This window comes from Castor canadensis, chromosome 11, assembly GCF_047511655.1.
Source record: "Castor canadensis chromosome 11, mCasCan1.hap1v2, whole genome shotgun sequence".
Classification (NCBI taxonomy): domain Eukaryota; kingdom Metazoa; phylum Chordata; class Mammalia; order Rodentia; family Castoridae; genus Castor; species Castor canadensis.
Window position 1 is genome coordinate 53,705,891 of NC_133396.1, and position 24,725 is coordinate 53,730,615.

Sequence of the window (24,725 nt, forward strand, 5' to 3'; positions counted from 1 at the left end):
CTTCCATGAATGAGTCTGAGTAATTTTCAATTTCCTGTAAACTACTAATCCTTAACATGCTGTTCTACCTCAGATAGTGCCACTTCCTAAAAGCTGTTAGTGTTAGGTAGGGTTTCTTTGAAAGAACCTAGACAGGACTGGGAGAGGCAACAATGGGAAGATAGCCTCCCAGGAAGCAGGAGTCAGGGGTGAGGAGAGTGCTGGTGGAGGGTTCCCTCTTGGGGGCATGAACTCTGCTGCAATTCTGGATGGCACCTTCAAGGGCTGAAGGAACTCTCATGCTTTAGAGAAAGTCCTGACCCAGGCAAATGGAGAATGAAGAATTGAGCTGCAATGCTGTCGGCATGCTTGGGAATGTTCTGCCATAGCTGCACCTGAAAGTGAGGATGGGTAGGAGGCTGTGTCATGGAGCACCAAAAATGTCTGCTATGTCCTTTAGATTTCTCTATAGTTCATACATGTGGATATTCCCTTCTATGTCTACAAAACACCAGTCCAAACCAAACACCTCCACCATAGCTTGGCCCTCCTGATGGAAGCTCCCTGACTTATTTTGCTGTCTATAGCTTCCCCATTACCACTGTTGACCAGGGCGCAGGAGAGAAGGATGCCTGATCTGACCCCATATTCAGAAACCTCACCCAGTTCTGAGACAGAGAAGACTGACGGGTTATTGCTCTTGCTCCATGAGTGGTCCAGCCATCTCTATCACCAGTCCCATCTCTGCCATTGACCACCTTCATGACTGGCTAAATTGTCTACCCAGCTTGCTTAGTCTCTGTTTTTGTCATTGGTAGAAATGGAGACTTGCTGAGAGCATTGCATAAGATGATGAATGAAAGACCCAAGGAAGACGGCTGATGAAATGTAAATGCTCGGTATATGTTTGTTACCTTACCTTCTCCAGGGGTAAGCATTTATAAAGAAAGCCCATTCTGCTGCAAAACGCGTGTTCTCCTTTTCTTCTTGAACAAATATCTTAGTTTTTTCTTGGAAAAGTACCTTTCCTCCTTTGCTTTTGTTCAGACAGAGCTGTCTCATACCTCCTGTCCTAGAAGAGCATGTGGTCCAGAAGTAGGCAACCAGACACATGGTGGCTATTCAAGATGGCCACCTACTGGGAAAGGAATCTATTTCTACTTGGCTTCTAAGCAGATAGGACATGAGTCTGTAGCCCCTGGTGTTCATCTCCTCTTGACAATGGGGAGAGCTGCTGAAGGTGAAGCCTACACAGTAGAACATGTTGCTGAGAGACGGTGGTACCATTTGGTCACTTGAATCTAAAGGTGACCAAAATAAAACTTTATAGTTAATAGGGTGAATAAATGTATGAGTTGAATTCTTGTCACTTGTAACCCTCAAAATCATAGCTGACAACGACTTCCTTATGGTCAGCCACGGGATATGGAGTGGTAATGAGTAGAGGCCAAAGACAGTCAGGGTGGCCCATGGTCCACTTGGATTGGTTTGTGGTAAGGGATCCCAAGTCAGAAAAGACAAGCCACTTCCAGGAAGGGAGAAGGATGCAGGGCTGGCAGCTGGCAGAGGTTCTCTTGGCTGGGCATTCCAACACTTTGCTGTTCGTTGGTGCTGGGCACCTGGGGTTCATTCTTCTGCATAGATCTGGTCCACCAGGCTGTTTGGACCATTGTCTTTCAGAGGTATAACTCCTTAGTGCTCTCTCTGCAGAAAAGTCTGTTCTGTCCTCACATCCAAGTCTTCTGTTGATGTGTAGTTGGATATCTGTCACCAAACAGACTTGCCTGGAATATTCTGAAGATAACAGTTTAACCCTAGAAGGGTTCCACTGTGGTTCCATTTTGGAAGCTGCTTAGTTCTCTGATGATGTATGGATGGAACCAGTTTTTTCTTTGGGCACAGAAAGTGCACCTAGCAGAGTGCTGGTGTCTATGTGAAGGAACAGCCTATTTCCTCTAGTTCTTGAGTTTTCCCAAATGAGTCTCATGAATTTCTTTTGGGTATTGGCTGTATCAATCAAGGTCCAGGCGGAAACATATGGGATATCTTAGTTTTCAATGGCTGCTGTAACAAATTGTCATAAGTTGGGTGGCTTGAAAGAGAAATGTATTGTCTCACAGTTCTGGAGACTAGAAGTCTGCATTCAAGCTGTGATAGGACCCTGCTCCCTCAGGCACTGTAGGAGAGAATGCTTCTTTGCTTCTTGCTAGCTTCTGCTGTTTTGCTGGCAGTCTTTGGCATTCCTTGGCTTGCAGCTGTAGAATGCCACTCTGCCTTCAGCATTGCATGGCCTTCCTGTGGTCTTTGCCTTCACATGGCCATCAGTCATATTGGATTAGGGGCTCTCCCTATTCCAGTATGACCTCATACTAACTAGTACATCTGCAAAGACCCTGTTCCAAAGAAGGTCAATGGGGGTTGGGAACTGGAGTTCTCTCAAGGAGCTTCATCTGTGTTGAAGATCCCATGGGTGGGGAGAGGGCTGGAAGAGAGTAGGGAGGGCAGATGAAGTACTCCAGCCTCACTCTTCCTATTAGCCAGTTCCCAGTAGCTGAGCCCATCAGGAGCAACAGATAGGGTTTCTCACTGCTACCATCCATCCCTGCCAGGCTCCTGAGGTACGGAAATGGAGCAGCCATAGAACCTGACCATGCTACCCCCACCCCCACACAGTGGGGAAGGGGCCCTGAGGTGCCAAGCAATGTGCTCTCTGCAAGGACTCTGGTGTTTCAGAGAAGGGCGGAAATACTAAAAGTGGTCACTGGGGCATGTGATTGGTTTTTCTTTGTTTCTTTATACTTTCCTACTTAATTCCAATTTTTAAAATTTTGTAGGTATTTTAGGGGACACCCCCCTCCAAAAAAAACCTCCATCTTTCTCAGCATTGAACATGAGGGCTGCATCAAGCTCTGTAGTGGCTTCTCTGTTTTCTGGGACAGTCACTGGCTAGCTGGTTTTTTTAGAGTCCAGTCCTTTTGTGTCTCTGGGGTAAGTGCCCTCAGGTTGCTCAGAGCAGCAGTATTTCCACAGCATGATCACCCTCACTTTTCTCATCTGTGAAATGGATGATCGACCTTTCCAAATGGGCCTTGAAAGGGAATGCTCATTGAAAATTGTGACTATCTGTGGGATCATTACTACTAGGTTTTGTGGGGTTTCAATGGAGAGGTTACGATAAAAATAGGTTTGGAGCAACAGCGACACTTGGTGGCCATTACTCACATTGCATGACCTGCTTCTTATCCACCTTCCTCTTGTTCCCCCTCAACTTCTACCCCACTAATATTTAATTTTTTTTTTTTTTTTTGCACTGTGCTTCAACATAAGGGTTAGGGATTTTCATTCACTAGGCTGGTAAAATACCTCGTCCTGAGAGGGCAGCAGCACCTGGAATGCACACGAATGGACAGGTCATTTATCTCCCCAATAAAGACCTTTCGACCTTTCACTTTCTGTTCCCTAATTAAACTCTGCTAAACTCTCTCTCTCAAAAAAAAAAATTTATAGTTAAGACTGGCAAAAACCCTTGGTCCTTCCTATTATTCCTTATACTCTCTCTTCAACAAAATTAGAGATAAGGGCAAAATAGTTTCTGCCGGGTAGCGAGGGGGTGGGGGGGAAGGGAGGGGCGGGAGGGGGAGGGAAGGGGGGAGAAATGACCCAAACATTGTATGCACATATGAATAAAAGAAAAAAAAAAGAAAAGGTGCCAATGAGAGGGCAACAGTTTGCCCTCCTTTTCTTCTTTTCACCTTCCCAATTAGCAAGAGCCTTGGACTTAGAGATAAAAGCCACCTGTTAAGGAAGGCAGAGTCTCTCCTACCTCCACGTGCAGGCCTGGACTGGTGTATCCGTTTGAATACAGAATGCAGTAATAAACGTGTTATTTAATAACAACCACAGAAAAAAAATTTATAGTTAAGGTTGTTACTAATAATAAATATATTGGTATATGATAACATTACATATTAATATGTGCTTATATTTTGCTGTATTATATGTAATATAATACCTATTTAACGTAATATATGACATGTGTGTATTAATGTACTATGTGTAATTGTTATATATTATACTATAATATGATATACAATAGTATCATTATTAGTATTTATTATTAATTATATTAACATTAATCAATAATATTGACATGATCATTTATTGTTTTATATATTTATGTATTATTCATGTAACAAGTTATTTATGTATAATATACAAAATATTAGTTAATTATTAATGTGAATGATTAATATTAATAGTTGATATATAACAATTGCCATTACATAATACTTAAATAATAATAACTGTCATTTAAGTTAATCACGAAATGAAAACTTTGGTTTCCTAAGTGCTGGGGCCACCTGTGACCGCCATACTGGATAATGCAGATTACCGGGTGTTTCCATATTACAGAAAGGGTTCTCCTAAAGGGTTATTGAGTCTGCTGGTTGTTGGAAATTGATGGGGGCAGGTTTCCCACCCTTTTCTTTTTTGTGGGACTGTGGTTTGAACCCAGGGCTTCGCACTTACAAAGCATGCGCTCTACTGCTTGAGCCACTACCCCCCGCCAGTCCATTTTTGTTCTGGTTATTTTGGAGAAGGGGTATTGTAAATATTTGCTTGGGCTGGCCTTGAACCACAATCCTCCCGATCTCAGCCTCCTAAGTAGCTAGGATTACAGGTGAAAGTCACCTTTGGATGTAGGATGGGGGCGGTTTTCTGGGTGAGCCTCCAAGCAGGCTGATAGCGACATTGTGGGTGTACAATGCAGAGTTTGATGCATGACAGCTCCTGTTTTCCTGCTCAGTTGTCACCCTACAGAGTGGGGAAGCTTCTGGAAGTGTGTCCTGGGATGTTCAGTGGGAGACACCCAGAGGCACCAGGAGGTGGGCACCCCTGGAAGGTTAGGAACTAGGGCTTGTGAGGGACCACAGCGGCGGGAGAAGACAGGAGAACCGGCACATGCCAGGAAAGCCTTTATTCCCATGGAGTGACACATCTGGCCTCCTGAATTAACCTTCCTCTGGGACATTGAGCTTGTCCTTCACCCCACAAGCCACCACAGCAAAAAAGAACTCAGGGAAGAAGGTGCGGATGTACACAGCGGCCTTGGGGACAGGGTTGGCCATGAACACCTCTTGTTTCTTCCGCCGCACGGTGCGCATCACCTCCTCGGCCACCTCCGCGGGGTGCGCTCCGTAGGCCAGCTTCCTGAAAAAGACTTTAAGCCCGGTGAAGGATAAGGGTTGGTTGGTGGCCTGGGTGGGGAGCAGACTGGTGAGATGGGGGAATGTGGGCTTCTCAAGCATCATGGGTGCCAGGCCTCTTTGTCACCCACTGGCCTTGACCCTGGGGGAGACACTTCATACCCTGGTGGGCTTTGCTTCTTCCTCTGTGAAGGAGACCTAGTTCCTGCCTTGGCACCTTTGCAGGGGCGTCATGAGCAGTGGAAGGGTTGTGGGAGAGAATTAGGAGATACGAAGGTGCTAGATGAAGTAGCGGCTGCCATTTTTAAGTGCTGTCACCCAGCTTGCTTTTTCTTGGTTCCTCAGTGTAGACCTTGGGCAAGAAGTAGTGTCTGTATGTTCAGAGTATTCTAGAACGTGATAATGTTCATTTATAGAGCACTCACTATGGACTAGCAGGTCCCCTTAGTGTAGGATGAGGGTGGTTTTCTGGGCGAGACTCAGAGGAGGCTGGTAGCCACACTGTGTGTGTATAATGCTTGGTTTAATGCATGACAGCTCCGGTTTACCTGCTCAGTTGTCACCCTACAGAGTGGGAAGCTTCTGGAAGTATGTCCTGGGATGCTCCGTGGGAGACACCCAGAGGCCCTGCAGTCCTCCAACAACTCCATGAGATAGGTATTACTGTTATCCTTCATCTTCTAAAGGGGAAATTGAGGCACAGAGCCATTCAGGGACTCATCTTGGACAGAGAGCCTGTGCTCATCCATCAGATGTGTGGCAGAGGCGAGCTGCCAGGTAGGTGGTCAACCTGGAGCCTCAGTTTCCACTCTGGGATGCCTTCTCAGAAGGGGAGCGGGGTGGTTCTTGAAGAACTGTTCCAGGTGGGAGTCAGCTCAGAGGCAGGCAGAGGCTGACAGGGCTGCAGAGCAGGTTAAGGGGCTGAGCTCAGCCTGTCTGGGGTCTCTTAGCTGCAGGATGGGATTCTGTACCTGGTGTCGAGGTCCAGGAGGTTTGTGCCCCACCCCTCCTCCCTCCTCTCATGCTTCAGTAACACCCCCTTGGGCCCAATGAGACCATAGAGTTGCCTCCTCCCCCCCCCCACATGCCACAAAGCTTCCATCTTCCCTCTGCAACCTCACATTTCCAGATGGAGGGTTCCCAGTTCCGCTGCTGTGGATAAACATGGTAGGAGCGGATGAAAGTCGGGCTCACAGTGCTGACCACGACGCCATATTCCTCCACTTCTGCTCGGAGGCAGTCAAAGAAGCCAAGTGCAGCGTGCTTGGAGGCTGCATCTGGAAGAAAGATCAGCCAGACATGGGAGAGGAAGGGCTTAGCCCTGCTTCCCAGTAGAGGCATTGCAACAAGAGGGCTGAAAGGGGCCACAAAAGCTCACTCTTTGCTTTATAGATGAGGACAGAGTCCTCTTGAAGTGGTGGGTTGAAAAAGGCAGAGCTGGGATTGGATCCAGCTTAGCCACTTGGCAGCTGTGTGACATTGGACAAATCACTCCTATCTTTAAAGCTCTGTTTTCTTATCTTCAAAATGGGAAGTTTTTGTGAAGATCAAATGAGAAAACATAAAATGTCCATCATAGGCATGAGTTCTCATTCCTTCCCAGGAAGGCTGGTATCTGAGGGATTTGCCCAAGGTGGGGGGCCAGTGGGTTGCTATGGTGAGCCTGGAGCCCAGATCTCCCTCTTGCTTTTTGCCCCCCTTTTCGATGGAGAAACTGCCCATCATGTACCACCGAATTCAGTTCAAATTGTGGAGTAAATAGGAATCCTTCCAGGAACTCCAAAAAGTGGAGGGGTCTCTCCTTAATACTTTAGAAAGTTAGAGGCTCATTTGGTGTATGGTGGACCCCAGCTTCACATTTCAGAGGTGTCACCTAGAGGCAGGCAGTAAGTGCCCAGGCCCCTTTTAAGAAAGCACAAGCGCCGCCTACAGGTGGCCTTATGGTGTAGCTTCAGTCAGCTCTTGCTGGGGGAAGCTGGGCCCAGTGACTAGATTGTTTAGGAGTAGCTGAAAACCCTGATGCTTATTGAAATGTTTTAGAATTTAAATAACTATTAAACAAGAGAAAGAAACTTCCATCATGTTGGCAGAATCAATCCCAGCTGGGCACCTGCCTCACCTTGTACCCTCCCAGGCTGTCCCTTCCTGGCTTATACAGTTACTTTATATACATCAGTCATCTCACTCGAGTCTGTCTGCACTTGTGCAAGACTTGCTAGCTCCTTGACTTAATACAGTTAGTCTCTGTATCTGTGGGTTCCCCAACTGTGGATTGAAAATGTTCAGGAAAAAATTGCACCTGTACTGAACACATACAGACTTTTTCTAGTCATTGTCCCATAAACAGTACACTATAACTGTTTACACAGCCTTTACATAGTACTGAGTATTAAAGAGGATGTGCATAGGTTCTATGCACATACTGTGTCGTTTTACATAGGAGTCTTGAGCATCCTTGGATTTTGGTATTTGTAGGGAGTAGGGAAACATCCCCTGTGCATGCTGAGAGGCTGCTGTATATTGAATGAGGGGGACAGAGGACCTCTTATGGCCACTTTGTGAGTAGTGAAGAATGAGAGGCTGAGCGGTTGTGTGAGTGACTCTAGGCAGAGTATCGGCTAGAATCCTGGCCTCTTGTCTCCCATGCCCTGTTGGATTTCCCTTGTGGTTCACAGTGAACACAGTTCTACCTGCATAAAAATAGTTACCACAGCCATCAGGCTTTGCAAACCAAACCTACAAGGAGATATTTCTTCTTGTGACTGGAATCACTAAAATCAAGATGGATAATCTTCAGAGAGTGGAGAAATTGGAGCCCTTGTGCATTGCTGGTAGGAAAATGAAAGGGTGAAGCTGCTTTGGAAATGGTCTAGCAGTTTCTTAGATATCTAAATATAGACTTCCCTGGTGATCCAAAAGTTCCTCTCTTAGGTATGTACCCAGACAAATGAAGACATCTGTCCCCAGAAAAACTGTACATGAATGTTCATAGCTGAATTATTTGTAATATCCCCAAAGTGGAAACAACCCAAATGCCTATCAATAGATGAACAGATAAAATGTGGAATTTCCATCTAGTGAAATATTACTTGGCCATAAAAGGGAAGCAACACTGACTGACACATACTATATTATGGATGGACCTTGGAGACATTCTGCTAAATAAAAAAAAAAAAATCCGCAAAGGGCCCTAATCCAGTATGATTGTCCTTGTAAGAAGAGGAAATTTGGACACACAGAGGAAAGGCCATATGGGGACATAGCAAAAAGGCAGCCATCTGCAAGCCAAGGAGAGAGAGCTCAGAGGAAACCCACCCTATGGACACCATGATGATGGACTTCCAGGCCCCAGAACTGTGAGGAACTTCATTTCTGTTATGCACTTTGGTTATAGAAATCCATGCAAACTCATGCAGGGGACCTACCCATTTTTCCCTCTTTCCTCTATCACTTTCCCTTCTACCTATAGACATTTAATGAGCTTCTATTGGCACATGGTATTGGGGGCCACAGAGAAATAGAAATGGCATGTTCCTTGCCCTCCCAGAGCCTACCTCATGGGAAGTGAGAATGAATGTCTCCAGAATTTCCCCAAAGTATCCGTGAATGTGCACTTGGAAATCTCCCTCCACTTTGCATTTCTGTCCTTTGAAGTTGCACTTTTCCTTTTCTTTTTCTTCCTTCCTCAGAACATCTCCAACCCTCTCGCCTTTTGGAATGTACACCCATTCTTCTCTTTCTCAATTATATTCTGTCCTGTCCTTTGGAGCATCTTCATGAAGAAGGGGCATTTGAACTGGGGCTGTGCATCCCTATAGGATGAGAACTTCACCTGGCACTGTCATGTTCAACCATGGCACTGTCATGTTCAACCATGGCATTGCCTGCCCACCTGTAAGACTAAGCTTTGAGAGGCAGGGAGCCTTATCTGTACATCTCAGCATCTCCCATGGGGACCTGGGTGCAGGTGCTCAAAATAGGAACTGAAGGGATAAAAGAACATCCAGCAGATCCAGGTCATCTCTGGATGGGACATCTCTTGCCTGATGTGGTCATGTGTCTGGCCTTAGGCATAACAGCACTCCTCTTACCACTTAAGGTGTATAGCACAAGACATGCCATTTTGTCTTAGCAACTTACAAGCGGTACGGAATGGGATTCCAAATTTTCCTTGGATGTTGTTCACTAACACAATCTGGCCCGTCCTCCTGGAGATCATGTTGGGAAGCAGGACTAGAAAATACAAGGAGTCACAGTTAGAAATCTGAGACAGGCAGCAGCTGGCAGGCTCTGTCCCACACCTGCTTGATCACACATGGATTTGCTACCTCCGTGGCAATTAGACTGCAGCCTGGCCCAGATGAAGTGGACCCCAGCAATCATTGACCCACTGTTTCCAAGAGCGGGATGGCTCAGCTGGCGCGTTGCTGGATGATTTGAAGAGACCCACCAATGGAGCACTGATTAGATGACACAGATTTCAATAACAGGAAAGGGTTTTTTGTTTGAGTTGTTTTTTCTTTTCTTTTTTTCTGAGACAGGGTTTTGCTATGCAGGTCAGGCTGGTCTCCAACTGGTGATCCTCTTGCCTTACCTCTTGAGTTCTAGGATTATAGGCGTAAGGCACTGTGCCTGACCCGAAAGGTGTTTTCTTTCAATTCTCCTATTGCCTTAAGAAGAAAGTCTCATGTTGGTTCTGATATGTCTTTAATGCTTTTCTTGCAAACACAACATTTTTTTCTCTTTTTTAAATTATTTTATTAGCATATAATAGCTGTACGGGGGGCTGCATTACGATATTTACATATGTGCTTACAATATATCTCAGATTTACCCCCTCCATCATTCTCTCTTTTCCCTTCCCCCTCTTCTTAGAACAATTTCAACAGGTTTCATTCTTTTATTTTCATATACGGGTACAAAATACATCCACCACATTCCTCCTCATTCCCCCTTTCTTTGTGCTTACCCCCCTCTCACTGGTATCCACCCCCAGAAAAGACCTATTTTTTCCTCCTGCCCTTCATTGTTTTAAAGTATGTATTGATAGTCCAAGAGGATTTTGCCTTGGTACTTCAGGCCTGTATATATCTTGCTTTAATCAAATTATTCCCCTGCCCCATTACTTGCTCTTTCTCTATCACCATGCTCTCCTAATATTCAACAGCTCACATTACTGTACATTATGTGACATTCATGTATAGATAGGTTGTTTTAATATTTTTTATTCTCTAACATTTTCTTTGCCTCTCTTGCCTCCTATGGTCCCCTCAGCCAGACCAACTAATACAATTTTGTCCTCTCTCTCACCACATATAGATATAGATATAGCTATAGATGTGTGTATGTATACATATATATAATCACGTATGTATCTATATATACACATTTAGCTTACAGGTCCAGCTTCCACACATGAGGGAAAATATGTGGACTTGACTTTTTGAGCCTGGCTTACTTCACCAAGCACTAGTTTAAAAAAAAAAAAGAAAGACTGCATGTCCTCCAGGCTATTTTGGAAGATGGTACTTCATTTACCTTTCAGGCTTTCTTCTGTTGATTAAGAGTGAAGTGGGTTTTTTTTTTTAACTCATCAGGCATGTCTGATTTATTTTCTTTTAGGTAATGTTTTTTGGAAAATTACATTTTCAAAGAATCAGCCCTTACAAACAGATAATCTTTCCAAAAATAAAATCCAGTATCTAGACTCCCAAAACTTACACAGGCAGATGGAAATGTCTGATGGTCGGCCAGGAGTGTCATGCTCAAGCAAGTTTCACGTCACAAATGGTCTGAAGTGGGTTTTAAAGTGTGTCAATATAATACAGATTTCTTCCTAATGTAAATTTATTTATTATTTGTGGTACTGGGAATTGAACTCAGGGCTTTGTGCTTGCTGGGCAAGTGGTCTACCACTTGAGCCACACGCCCAGTCTCCAGTCCTTTCTGCTTTATTTATTTTTTGGACAGAGTCTTGGGTTTTTGCCCCAGATGGCCTCAGTCCAGTATCCTTCTATCTTCACCTTCTGAATAGCTGGGATTACAGGCATGTGATACCATATCCTCCCTGGATTTAATTTTAAAATGAGAAAATGTGGAGAAGAAATTAAGTAAATTAATAGTACAGGTGGAATGGGAATATAGCTAAAAATGAAAAGATGGTGCTCAAAGCTCAACCTCCAGGATGGACCATTAAACCCAGCACCTTCACAAAGCTATGATCAGACTGAGGTCCCTGAGCACGTGAGAGGCCTAGCCAGAAGAAGCAACCAGTTCTGGCCTTTCCCACTGCCCTTTCTTTACTCCTCACATTGAATGGTCCCTGTCAAAGGCTGATGAACTTACCTTTGCTTGCCTACTTGGTGTGCCCCAGGAATTGAACTGGAGGAACCTTATATCTGGGCACCATTCTAGAAGCTCTGGAAGGTCATCTTTCTGCCCAAAGTGCTTCCTTCCCCTCAGTGTCTCAGAATCCCTTCCCTTCAGGCTCTTGCTGTGGATCTGGCTATAGAGAAGGCAACTAGAGACCAGGCCTTCTCAATCTCCACCAGGGCACCCTGTTCCCCACAGGGAGGCATTTTCTATGTTTCAAGTCTCCCCAGAGCTTCTGCTTTGAAAATCACTCATTTTTTTGGGGGGAAGGGGAAGGGTTTTAATTTGTGATTCTGTTACACAGTCATTTCCAGCCCTGTAGATTGGCATTTGGGCCCAAAGCTGAGAAATCTCTAACTGATATTTTCTAGGCCCCCTCTGACAGGTCCACACAGGAACAATGACCACTTCCCCTCCAAAGGGAGATGTCTTCCTGCCTTCCCTGTTTCATCTAAGGGGTTGAAAGAATACTAGGTTTCTTGCAGTTTGGTGATAAACCCCTTTTCCTCATTTCTGAGGACAGAATCTTTGACCAATTGTTATGGACATATCAATTGCAAGGTTGTCATAGCAAAATATATGCCAAAAACGAAGTCAGTGGCCCCGAGAATTTGAATGGGAGGGAGCTATGGATGTAGGTGCAAAGATAGGGGGACATGGCAAGCTTGAGTAGGGAGAGGGGTTTTGTAGAGATGGAGGTTGGAACATACCAGTAAGATACTTCCAAAATCCCTTTTCTGGCATTTATAGTGAGAATTTACAGTGAGATTGTTTCAAGGTTTCACCATTTAAGTAGGGAATTTTCTGATGGGTTGGAAAGTTTTATCCAGAATTGGATGACTGAATGGCTATACCATAGATCCCTCCCTAGCATCTGGTGGCCCAGAAACACAGGGGAAAATGAAACTCACGAGACCTTTGGTCAAGGTGATGGGCCCAAAATAGTTGGCATCCATTATCTTTTTGTCGAATTCCAGAGAAATCTTATGGGCAGGCCCCTTCATCTTCATGCTGGCATTGTTGACAAGGATGTCGACACAGCCATAGCAATCCAGGACTTCTTTTGCCACATCTTGAACACAGCTGATGTCTGAGAGATCCAGGAGGACCAGCTTTGGGGTGAATGTCTGCTGGACCAATGAGAGAGTTAGGGCAAATGTGGGATCACCTCCCCCTTGAAGACTTTGTAGGCTCTCCGTGTAACAATCACTCCCTTGGACATTCAAAATGAACTTACTACAAAAAAGTAAACAAAGAGGGAGATGTAAAAGTGACTCTGAGATGAAGGCGATTGGTGGAGAATTCATTCTTGGAGACCAGGGCAACAATAAATCCAAATGTGAGGCTGGACATAGTGGTGTACCCTGTAATCCCAGCTATGTTGGAAGGAAGATGGAGGTCTGAGGCCAGCCTGGGAAAAAGTGTGAGACCCTATCTAATAAACAAACTAAAAGTGAAAGGACTGGGGGCATGGCTAAAATGATAAGAGTACTTGCTTAGCAAACATAAGACCCTGAGTTCAAACTCCAGAACTGTCAAAAAATCCAAAATTCAAAAACAAATACCCAGTAATAAGTCTGAACTTGTGGCCAGAGTTCCAGATCTCTTAAATCCAAATGAATATTGTCCTTGACAATGATGGTCTTTGGAGGCTTGCTCTGGTTTCAGTGGTGAAGATATTCTGGCCTCCTTTTAGGAAACTGCTTTCCAAACTGGCTTACAGGTTACAAGAAAATCCACACAGTAGTCTGTAGCCACATTTTGGTTTGGATAAAAATTGTACTCAGGACTGGTGGAGTGGCTCAAGTGGTAGGGCCCTTGCCTAGCAAGTGTGAGGCCTGGAGTTCAAACCCCAGTACTGCCCCCAAAAATCATACTCAACACAGTATTTTTGGAGTACCTATTATGTCCTAGATATTGTGTTCAACTGTAGACATTTGCTGTCATTAAGACTATTGGTCTAGAGGTGGGGACAGATGGGAAAATTGGTGGCACCAAGAGGTCAGTGTAATGTAACCCTGGTATTTGACAAACACTAGTTCTGAGATGTGCCCTCGAAGAGAAGGTTCCTATTGTGTGATCAGAGACTCTGAAGGAAAGTTCTGCAGTAAAGAAACCAGACAAGCTCAATAGGACTCAGTATTTCTCTCTCAAACGACAGCAGAACCTTTTTACCCCAAACCTAATCCCAAGAAACACATTTTGGAGAATTCTGTGTGGTGCTATCGATCCATCCCCTCACCAGATTTCGCCCTGAATTTCTTTGGGCTGTTTCCAAGAACCAAATCCAACCCTATGGGAAAAGATTAAAAAAAGTCCTGAAGAGAGCCCTGAAGGTGATTCTTTACAAGGCGATCCTGAAATGCTTTGAAAGCTGCAGCCACTTTAACATAAGTGTTCACTTCCTGGATGACTTCTTGGGAGGAGACTTCCCTGATTTCCTTGTTGAAGAAATATCATTTGATGTTTTTGTCATTAGCATTGTTGTTTTAAAATCAGCCATGTCTGAAATTTTAACTAGAGTACAAGGGACATCTCCTATCCTTTGGATTCTTGTTGAGTCTGACTTAAATTAAAATTAGGGTGAGGGTAAGTGCCAAATTTATTGCATGGTGAGTGGCCAAAACAAGCCAACCCCTCATGACTGGCAGAGAGAACTATGTCATAGCCAGTGGAACCATTGCCTCACATTTCCCCATAGCAATCACCAATTTCCCCTGTTTATCCCAAGAGCTGCTCCTTAACAATCAAGGGAAACCAAGGATGCGCAAGAATTACCAAAGCCAAGTGAGGAGGCCTTACCTTGCTGGGGTCAGCAGCACCGATCAAGGCATCATAGAGGTTCTCCAGCCTCTCCCAGTTTTTCCCACACAGCACCAGTCTTGCCCCACCCGTATGGAACACCTGAGCACACTCTGTGGAGAAGAAGGAAGTAGGGTAAGGTATACTATGTGGATGGAGCCACTGATGTGGAGTCTTCCTCTCTTAAGCTGCAGGACTCCTGAGCAAGGCAGCATCTGTTAGCAGAGGAGAAATCCCTGAAAAAGGGGGTGTCTGTGAACCCATAGCAACAACGCTCACAGCACCTGAAGAATGGATGAACTGGCCAAGCACAGGAACCTGGGGGAGGCATCCACAGCACCTACTCAAAGGTGGTACTTAATTTTGTCCCATTCGGCAGCAAGAAGTGGTGGGCCCAGGCTGACAGGGCACACTGAAGGATAGCCTAGAAAAGTGGGTGTCCACTGGTGGCTCTGCATCCTGAGGGCAGTGGCTCAAAGTGATCCTGTGACTGTGTGTATGTGGCCCCAAGGGTGCACAGGAGGAGCTCAGCTGGTCAGGACAGGTGTTGGGATATGATCAGTGGGCATCGTGGGCAGATAAATTGTGATATTGGAGAGGGAGGGAGGGAAGGAGGGAGAGAGAGAGAAAGGGAGGGAGGGAGGTAGAGAGAGGAGAGAGAGAGAGAGAGAGAGAGAAAGAGAGAGAGAAAGAGAGAGAGAGGGGTGCTGGACCACAGAGTCTAAGCTAGTTAGGAGCAGGAGTGAAGTCACAACAAGCTGCTGGGAAAGAAAAGGAGAGGGCTGGGCTGAGCTCAGTGAGTTAAAGACAGGTGTATGAGGGCGGGGCCATGGTTCAGTGGCAGAGATTGTGCCTAGCATGCAGGAGGCCCCTCAGGGTTAATTCCAGAGCTGCAAAAAAAATAAATAAAACCAAACAGGTGCACTGGCTGGAACTGAGAGAGCAGGGAGGGAAGCCAGGGCCAGGCTCCTGGCTGAGGGGAACCTGGACCAAGAAGTTACTGCATAACAATGTTATGTCACCTTGAATCGTCAAGATTGCAGAGAATGGAAGGTTTCTCTCAGTGGAGGGGTTTTATTGAGAAAGGGGGTTCCCATCACAATTCTGAATGGCAAAGTCCAATAAAGATGTCAACTCAACTCTATGTTAATTTGGTGCAGAAAATCATGACTGCAATAGGTCTTAGAAAATAACAGAAAGATTCTAAAGTTTTTATGGAATAATTTACACATTTTAATAAGAATAATAAATATAAGGAAAAGCAAAGAGCATTTTGAAAGACAGTCATTAACTATATTATAAAATTACAGAAAGTAACAGAATATTTATAGTTCAAGAGCAGATAAAAACATTGATGATAGTAGAGTCAAGTAGTAAGTCTTTCCTACATATATGCTAATGTTAGTATATTGAATCAGTGGAAAAAGAACATACTATTTCAAAAGTGGTATTTGGGTGGAAATTGGGGAAGGACAAAAACTAGTTGCAATATAGCAAAATATACTAAACAGTTAAATGTAAAAACAGAACCATAAAATAACTAGAAGAAGGTAGACATGGATACAGTCTCTCATTGGGGAAAGGTCTTTTGAATGTGCACTAAAGAAACAAATCATAGGAGAAATGATTTATAGATTTTACCCTTGCAGAAACTTGACTTCAGAAACATAAATAACGAGCAGGACAAATGGAAAAATTTATAAACTGTGTCTGTAAAGGGCTAACTTATCTGATATGCAAAGAACTCTTACAAATCAATAAGGAAGAAAGATAAAGACTCTAATGAAGAAATTGACTAAGGAAATAAGTGAGCAGTTCTTTTAAAAAGTACCAAGAAGCCAGGTGCTGTGCCTCATGTAATCCTAGCTACTCTGGAGGCTGAGATAGGAGGATTGCAGTTCCAGACCAGCCTGGGCAAAAAAGTTACTGAGACCCCATTTCAACCAACAGCTGTGCATGCCTGTCATCCCAGCTACTGTAGGAAGCATAAATAGGAGGATAGCATTCCAGGTCAGCCTGGACAAAAAGTAAGACTCTATCTCAAAACAAACAAATCAGAGCAAAAAGCCTGGAGGCGTGGCTCAAGTGGTAAAACACCTGCCTAGCAAGTGCGAAATCTTGAGTTCAAACTCCAGTACTGGGGAAAAAAAAAGGTACCGAGAGCTAATTTACAGAAGAGCCAATCCTAATACTCCTAATAATAAAGCATGCAAATGAAAGTATGGATGGCTCTGATTTTGATCTATCAGATCATCAAGAACAAAATTGGTAACTGTTTTAGCAAGATCTGAGTAAAGGACCTGTCACCTGTTCACTTTGGGGGTAGTATAGACTGTTCCAGTTATTTTGGAAGAAAAATTTAGCTGCATCTTTACAAGCAATTTCACCTATGAGCAATTTAATTTAAGGAGATCATTAAGAATGTTTCATAGAGCTGGGCATAGTGGTGCACACCTGTAATCCCAGCTACTTCAGAGGTAGAGATAGAAGGATTCGCAGTTTGAGGTCAGTCCAAGGCAACATGTTAGCAAGACCCTATATCAAAAACAAGGTGATTGTGGTGGTGCATACCTGTAATCTCAGCTACTCAGGAAGTGGAGGTAGGCTGGCTGGGACAAAAGTGTGAGTGCCTAGTATAGTCCCTAGGTGCAAAGCAAACTGAAGCAGAAAGACTGGGGCTTGACTCAAGTGGTACAGTGCTTGCCTAGAAAGCTCAAGGCCCTGAGTTCAATTTTCAGACTCCCCACACCACCACAAAATATGTCACAATGGCAGTTATGAAATTTTTATCTCAGTGCCATTTATAACAGAAAAGAGTTGGAGATAATTGCAAATGTCCAATATAATAGGAGGTTGGTTAAATCAGTTGTAGTACAGCTTGGCATAGAATACTTTGAAACCCTTCAAATTGATTTTGCAGAAATGGATCTACTGAAGTGGAAAGAACTTCATGACAAAGTAAGTTTTCAAAAAGGCTCAAAAACGGTGTGTTGAATACAGTGCTATTACTTAAATGTGTGTGCTTATGTACAGAATGGACAAAGCGTACAGCTCTATAGGCAAGAGGATATTACATTAGAAGTTTAATGGAGGTACTAAGATCAAACAGATATCAAAGTTAGAGGGCAACCTAAGATGTAGATCTTCAAAGAAAATAAGTGCAAACCTGTTTTATGAGGTTCAATTCCTTTTACCCCAAAGTAGGCTAGGTTCTCCACACTAGGCTGCCTCTTGGCCAATCCCCACTGCTGAGAAGGGAGTGCTGTCATCCACCTGCTCTCTCTCTCTCTCTCTCTCTCTCTCTCTTTCTCTCTCTCTGTCTCTCATGATGATGGGCACCCAACTCAAGCTGGGCATTGAGGGGCGGGGGGTGGCACAGGGTAGTCATCTGTGGCCAGGAGCCAGTCTAAACCTCCAGCCTCAGCCTTCTTAAGAGAAGCAGCCAAGAGGACCCCAAGGTTCCAGCCTCTCCTTCACTAACACCTTGCTCTCTCAGGGAGCCCTGGAGACTGGAGCCTATGTAGTGCTGGATACTCCCAGTCCAGAGGCACCGCTCCCATAAGTCATTGCTGCTGAAGCCAGGCCCGCTCATTTTTTCTTCATCAGCTCAGCACTTGTCTTGTGGCAAGCCCTGACCTTTTCTTTTTCAATAGTGAACACAACTGAACCTTTCGTCTCCAGGTCATTGCATCTAAGATGCCAATAGCTATAAGATGCTTCCTGATTTCAGAGATAACAAAATGAGAAAGGATAGCCTACAGGGACTGTAAGATGTCATTAATTGTGAGGTGCACTGATTCCATCAATGTTTAAAGGAGAAAAACTGCACAGGCAGGGCTGGTGTTCTGTTGCTATTCCCTGAAGAAGGCCAAAGATGGTGGTTAGGTATTTTAATTGTCATTCTTGCCACACACACTGTGGGTACAAAGCCACATAATGCCTGACTTGGCTGAACTGTGGGGTTTTGGGACAAGGGTTAGGATACCTGATGTGGTCTGTTTATTTGATCTCCCTAGAGGACGATTTGGTACTGTCTCCTTGACAGGATCCCCAGATCCTGTGGTATCTGGACGGCAATGGGTGGGGTAACTCACATCATCCACATCAGGTCTCTAACTTTTTTCTTGCTTTGGGCTTGATATGGAGCAGTCGGAACCTGGAGTCTCTGTCAGCAGTGGCACATCGAAGGCAGGCATTTATCTAAGGTCACATACACCCAGTTTCTCAAGTTACTTGTAAATGCTTGGTCTTTCTTTCTGCTTTGCATTTCTTTTCAGGGTGGGGCAATGAGATGTAATAAAAAAGAATAATGACCGTAGACTGGACCATGTCTCTCTGCAAATGCTGTATTTGCTCCTTAGATATCTTTCCTGGTGTTTTGATTTATACAATGTATGATGATAACCTAATGAGACTAAAAAATAAGTGAGACTATTAAAAGAAATACACACCTCTCAGCTATAGAGAGAACAGTGGCTCTAACAGCAAGGACACAGAAGAACTGGACAGTGTCCTCAGGTAACAGGATCTTGTCGACATTTGTAGGCCTCCCCCACCCCCAACAGCAGCAGTGGCACATTCTTTCCCAGTCCTCAAGGGACATACACCAATATAGACCCCATGCAGGCCATTAAAAAAAAAAAAACCCTCAAATTCTGAAGAATCAAAATCATCCAGAGTTTGTTCTCTGACCATACTGGAACCAAACCATAAACCAATAAAACAAAAACAAAAACATACTTATCTAAATGAGTGTCTTCCCTCTTCAAATGGTCATGTTAGAGACTGTTCATTACATGAGCGTTTTTGAATATTCATGAGGTGCTGGGGACAGCAGGATGAGCAAAACATAGGCTCACCCAACAGGAAGCTTGTGCCTGGTGGGCAACTGAGAAATGCACAGATACAGTGCAGCGTGAGAAGAATGCATGTAGGCAAAGAGCCATGGGAGATAAGAGGACAGGTCCTCTGGGGCCATCCATGCAAAGGAAGGAGCAGGTAAGGTGTCAAGGAAGGCTCTGGGGGAAGGCCAGATCAGGGGCCATCTGTTGGTAGCCTGGCTTCATTCTAGATAAATGTATTTTATTTGGAGAACAAGATTTCCCCAAAGCCTTTGACTTTGAATGGCATTATGTGGTTTTCCAGGGGAGCTCTGTTGTCTGGTATCTAGTCTGATTAGCAAATATGAGTGCTCTGGTCTTCAGCTTGAGTTGAGTTTGTGTCATCCTCCCCCAACCTCCCTCTCCTTCTGAGCACTGATTCTGATGAGGCAGTTCAGCTTCTTTGGGCATTGCTTCTGGGACCCATTGAGGAACCACATAGAGAGCCAAATCTGTATGCCTTTTGCTTTATTTTTTTTACTTGATATGACTGACACAAGATGATCACTCACTGAAATCTAATCTATCCTCAAAGCATGGAGATTGACTTCCATTGGGATACCCAAGAGAATGAGCAGAAGTCCTGAGAGAAATCTCAGAGAGGACGCGACAAATATTCTCATGGTAGAACATTCCTGGCCTCCCAGAAAGGAAGGGACTCTTTGGAAGGGACAATGCTCAGGACACAGTGCTGATCACTTGTTGACTGGCTAATGGATGCTGGCTGTGTGGGTTCTATACTTGATTAAAAAACAACAAAAAACAGCAGCAAAAATTGCCCCTAACCTACCATTGTTTGGGATGATAGTCAGAATTTTGCAAAACCAAAAGCCATTTACTATCCCTCAGGACACAGATGCCACAAGCAGAAGGGTCCCTGAAACTTCCTACTTCAGGGGTTGCAAATGTAAACAATTTCAAGACTCAGAGGTGAGATGGTGAAAAGAATCAGGCCATGTGTGACATAATAGGGAGTGGTAGGGGGTGTGGGCCTCTGAAGTGGCCCCACTGCCTAACTTTGTTCACCATTATCATCATCACTAACACGAGTGGCACCCATGGTAGCTCTAGGCTCTCTTCTAAGTACTTCTCAGCCATTATTACATTGCTTACAACTACATCACAAGATAGAGACAGCTAGCATTCTTACTTTACAGATGAGAAATGCAAGGCAGAGAAGTGAAGTAAGCAGCTAATAAGTACCAGAGAGACTGAGCCCAGCACCTCAGACTGGGCCTGCCACTAGTATGCAGCCCTAGCTAAGGGCTTTGCTGGAATCACCATAAAAGTAAAGCCAATCATGTTACAGACCCATATTTGGTCCCTAGACTGTGTGTTTGCAATCCCCACAAATTCCAGTCCCCTCATGTATCAGGCAAAGAAGCCACAGTTTTTATCACCCCTCCTCCCACCCCAAGGAGGGGAAACACGTAGAGTAATGAAAGAGACTGGGAGAGAACACAGTATTGACCCCCTCTCCACCTGACAGATGTGACTGCATGTCACTTGGGGCAGAGATGGGCACAGAGCGGGGAGGAGCCAGCTTACCCTTGCCCAGTCCTGAGATGGCATCAGTAATCACCACCACTTTGTTCTGCACGGTGGACTTTGACCACAGCCTGGACACCTCCTGGTAGATGAAGAGGAGCCCGCTAATTCCCAGCAGTAGCAGGGGCAGCATCAGCACAGCCATGACTCCCATCTTGCTCTGGGGGGGTGGCGGGGAGGGCAACAGGGTGAGAAAGGATTGGCTTTGCAGAGACCCTGATTGGGACGCCCAGGGCAGGGGGAGGTTAGGGGCTGCAGGACCCATTCCCTCCTGGAGCCTCTTCTCCAGGGAGCTCAGCTCTGTGCAACCCAGGGAGGCTGCTTCCGAGCTGAGCACAAAGTGAGCAAGCTAATCTCCACATGCCCAACAAAGAGGAAATTACTCACGGTGTCTTCCAAAAGCAAATCGAGTCCAGGGGGCCTGCCCGCCCCAAAGGTTAATTACAAATTTAATTCAAATGTGTCTGCATTTTTGGAAGGAAATGCATGTGTTAAGGCCACTTGCTTGGGCCCAAATAGTTATTTATAACTCTCAGTTGCACTAAAGGGCTTTTCAGGGTAAGTATAGTATCTATTCTGATACTCAGGCACATGCTGGCTGGCTCTGATTTCAGAGTTCTTGCCAGGACTTTCAAGCTCTCCTGGCTTGCTGGACTGTTAGGATTTCCCCTGAAGTTTGGGGCTGAGCATTAGGAATCAGGCCCTGGGATTTTCAACACAAACGTCCTTGCCCTCACTTCCTGCATCAGGACACTTGCAGGTAGTTCAGAGGCAGTGACAGCAAGCCATCCATATTTGCTCTCAGGGTTAGGGATGAAAAGCATAGAAAACCAGAATGGAACCTGTTGCAGAATGAACCACTTGAAGGTGTGACATGAAATAGCAGAAAGAGCACTCTTTAGGAACATCTTACCTCACTGAACCTCAGCGTCTTTATCTGTAAAATGGGAGTGCCGTCTTGCAGGATTGTTCGAAGGACAAAATAAGATAGAATCCGGATCACAGGAACACAACTGTTGCTATCTTTTATTATTAAAAGCACTAGAATTTATTCCAAATGTTAAATATTTTAATTATGTAAGGGGACTCAGCATGATTAGAAATAGACATAAATCCCGCTGAAGTACTCAAACCACCAAAACTCAGAGGACCCGTTTCAGTGACATCCTAACCTGTGTGGAAAAGACCAAGGGGCTGGCCGGGAAGTGGGCAAACAGCAGTGTATGGAGGTGGGGGAGAGGGAAACTGCATTTCGTCCTTGGAAACTAGGAATAATCAGGAACATTTAAAAAAACTAACTTCTTATTCACATTTAACATACAGATTAGAAATGTGCCTTTATCGTGAGTGCTAAACACATCCACGTGACCAGCACCCAGATCAACTCGTCCCTGTCATCTCTCTTTCCAGCCCTAAATGGGGTCTACTGGCCAGCATTTAAATGCTTGTATTGGTTTTGCCTCTGTGCATGCAATTTCCTTTAAAACTTTATTTAAATAGATTCACTAAGTTGCCAACATTTAGGGCTCAACATTACATTTATGAGATTCATTCATACTCCTGTGTGAAATTGGAGATCATTTTCATTGTGTGACTATATCTCAACTTTTCCATTCATTCTTCTGAGAGGGGGCACATGCAAAAGCCTTGAGACAGTGTGCTTGGTATTCACGAAGCAGGCAGGAGGCCAGGACAGAGTGACAAGGGTAGGGGTGAGTAATAGAGGAGGCCAGGGAGGCAGTTGAGAACCTATGTAGCTTGGAGGACGCAGTGAGACGCTGGCTTTTACTCTGAACAAGAAGTGATTCCTGTAGGGTTCAGAGTAGAGGAGAGGCATGATTGGACCTTCAATTACTAGAAATAGATTATAAAGGAACAAGAATGGAAGAAGTTCAAGACTGGGGTGAATGGGTGAATGGGTCTGGCCTATGGCTGGGGCTGACAGGTTCAGTCTCTCCCTTCTTCCTGGAAGGTTTTTTTTTGTTGTTGTTGTTGTTCTCCTCATTGCCTTCTCTCAGTGCATGGTAAGACCCATTTCTAAGGATACTGGAAAGATTTGGCAGAGGGATGGGGGGCTTCTTTTATGAATACAGAAAATGCCATCTTCTGCAGCTCTTCAAGGTGTGGTGATGCTCATGGAGTTCATAAGTGAGGGATGCCAGGGCTACGTGAGACAATGTGTGTGCACATACTTTTCTAAACAGTAAGTTATTGGGTCAGTATCACTCCCCCCCACCCCCAACCCCATGCATGTTTTCTAGAATGACATGTAGATCTGGTTACCTTGATATTTTCTTTCTAGTCAGAACCAACATGTTTTGCTACACGAAGCTGCTCTCATTCTTGATTGCCCTTTGGCAGGTGGGCATTTTCCATCCACCAAGGCCTTCATACATAGGTGCCACAGCTGGTGTAGAGGAGGAAGCAAGGATGGCATGGGATGGTGGACTGCTGGACTAGCATGACATCTTGCAAAATTGTCTGAAATATTATTCAGCTTTAAGAAGGAAATTCAGACATAATTGATGAACTTAGAGGACATTCTGAGTGAAATAAGTCCATCCCAAAAAGACAAATGCTGTATTATTCCACATATGTGAGTTATTCAGAGTAGTCAAATTCATAAGGACAGAAATTAGCTCTCTTTCTTCCAGCCACCCAAGATGCCAAGAAGAAAGCTGCCAAGGGAAAGAAGGTGACCCTGGCCTCTGGTGTCAGGAAGAAACAGATGGCCAAGTAGGTGGTAAACCTTCTATCTGGGAAAAGGCCTAAGAATTTTGGCATTGGACAGGACATCCAGGCCAAAAGGGACCTCACTTGCTTTGTCAAATGGCCCCACTGCATCAGATGTAGTGGTGAAGGGCTCTCCAATACAAGTAACTGAGAGAGACTCTGTGATTGACCAGTTCACTCAGGCCTGGAGCAGCTACCCTAACAACTCCCCAGCTGTGTAAACTGGCCCTCAAACCAGCTAGAGACACAGCAAGACAAGAAGCAGAAGCTGTGGGTCTGGACTAAGAAGAAAGCTGCCAGCAAAGGGGATGTCCCCACTAAGAGAGCACTTGCCCTTTGAATAGGGATTAATACTATCACCACCTTGGTGGAGAACAAGAAGTCTCAGCTGGTGGTGATTGCACATGACGTGAATCCCATTGAGCTGGTTGTCTTCCTGCCTGCCCTGTGTCACAAGACAGGGTACCTTACTCTGTCATCAAGGCAGGCTGGGACGTCTAGTCCATAGGAAGACATGCACCACCATTGCCTTTACACAGGTTAACTCAGAAGACAAGGTGCTTTGGCTAAGCTAGTGGGAGCCATCAAAACCAGTCATAATAACTGATACGACGAGATCCACCATCACTGGGGAGGCAATGTCCCGAGTCCAAAATCTGTGGCTCATAACTGGAAAAGCAAAGGATAAAGAACTCATCCCCAAACTGGGTTAAATGTACATTATTGAATTTTCCATACTTAAAAATAACATTGTTGAGAGAGAGAGAAAAGAGAAGAGAAGAAAGGAGAGGAGAAAAGAAGAGGAGAGGAGAGAAGAGGAGAGAGGGGAAAGAGAAAGGAAGAAAGAAAGAAAGAAAATGAAAGAAAAATGATGACTGTTTAGGACTTCTTGTTTAGTAGTGGGGACTGGGAGTTAATGATTAACGGGTACAGAGTTTCAGTTGGGGGGAGATGAAGGGAGTTCTGGGGATGTATTTCCTTAATGCCACCGAATTCTAATAGAAAATGGTTAAAATGGTCAATTTTGATGTGTATTTTTACCACAATTAAAAATAGAAAAAAATGGTCCAACCACCTTTGAAGAGAAAATCTCAGTACAAGATGATTGATTCTATTCATAGAAAATCTGAAGCCATATGAGACAGTAACATGTAGTTAATGGATACAGTTATGCAAAGGAGATTAGCAATTTCTGCATGGTGGT

General features: G+C 44.6%; 1 protein-coding gene and 1 pseudogene across 2 annotated transcripts; one reads left to right on the plus strand and one right to left on the minus strand.

The window, feature by feature from the left end:
* Positions 1-4,942: 4,942 nt before the first annotated feature.
* Dhrs7c (dehydrogenase/reductase 7C) lies at positions 4,943-21,312 on the minus strand. 2 transcript variants are annotated; one of them, XM_020178124.2, is made up of 7 exons: positions 21,176-21,312; positions 20,789-20,948; positions 14,361-14,473; positions 12,475-12,685; positions 9,327-9,419; positions 6,308-6,463; positions 4,943-5,200 (listed from the first exon to the last, which is right to left on the minus strand). In XM_020178124.2, exons 2-7 carry the CDS (start codon positions 20,940-20,942, stop codon positions 4,992-4,994), a joined length of 936 nt encoding a protein of 311 aa, XP_020033713.1. In that variant the 5' UTR covers positions 20,943-20,948; positions 21,176-21,312; the 3' UTR covers positions 4,943-4,991. The 2 variants fall into 2 exon arrangements, with proteins under 2 accessions (XP_020033713.1, XP_020033712.1); XM_020178123.2 differs by having other exon boundaries at positions 12,475-12,688.
* A 1,572-nt stretch (positions 21,313-22,884) lies between these two features.
* LOC109695540 (large ribosomal subunit protein eL8 pseudogene) lies at positions 22,885-24,209 on the plus strand (annotated as a pseudogene).
* The last annotated feature ends 516 nt before the right edge of the window (positions 24,210-24,725 follow it).

What these genes read in the sequence shown, in the direction of transcription:
- Dhrs7c (XM_020178123.2), bottom strand. Translation starts at nt 20,942, where the DNA reads ATGGGAGTCATGGCTGTGCTGATGCTGCCCCTGCTACTGCTGGGAATT. An exon ending in CATCTCAGGACTGGGCAAGG is followed by an intron (nt 14,474 to 20,788) that starts GTAAGCTGGCTC and finishes TCTTCTCCACAG; the next exon opens with AGTGTGCTCAGGTGTTCCAT. An exon ending in GGAACCCTCCATCTGGAAAT is followed by an intron (nt 5,201 to 6,307) that starts GTGAGGTTGCAG and finishes CCGGGCTTAAAG; the next exon opens with TCTTTTTCAGGAAGCTGGCC.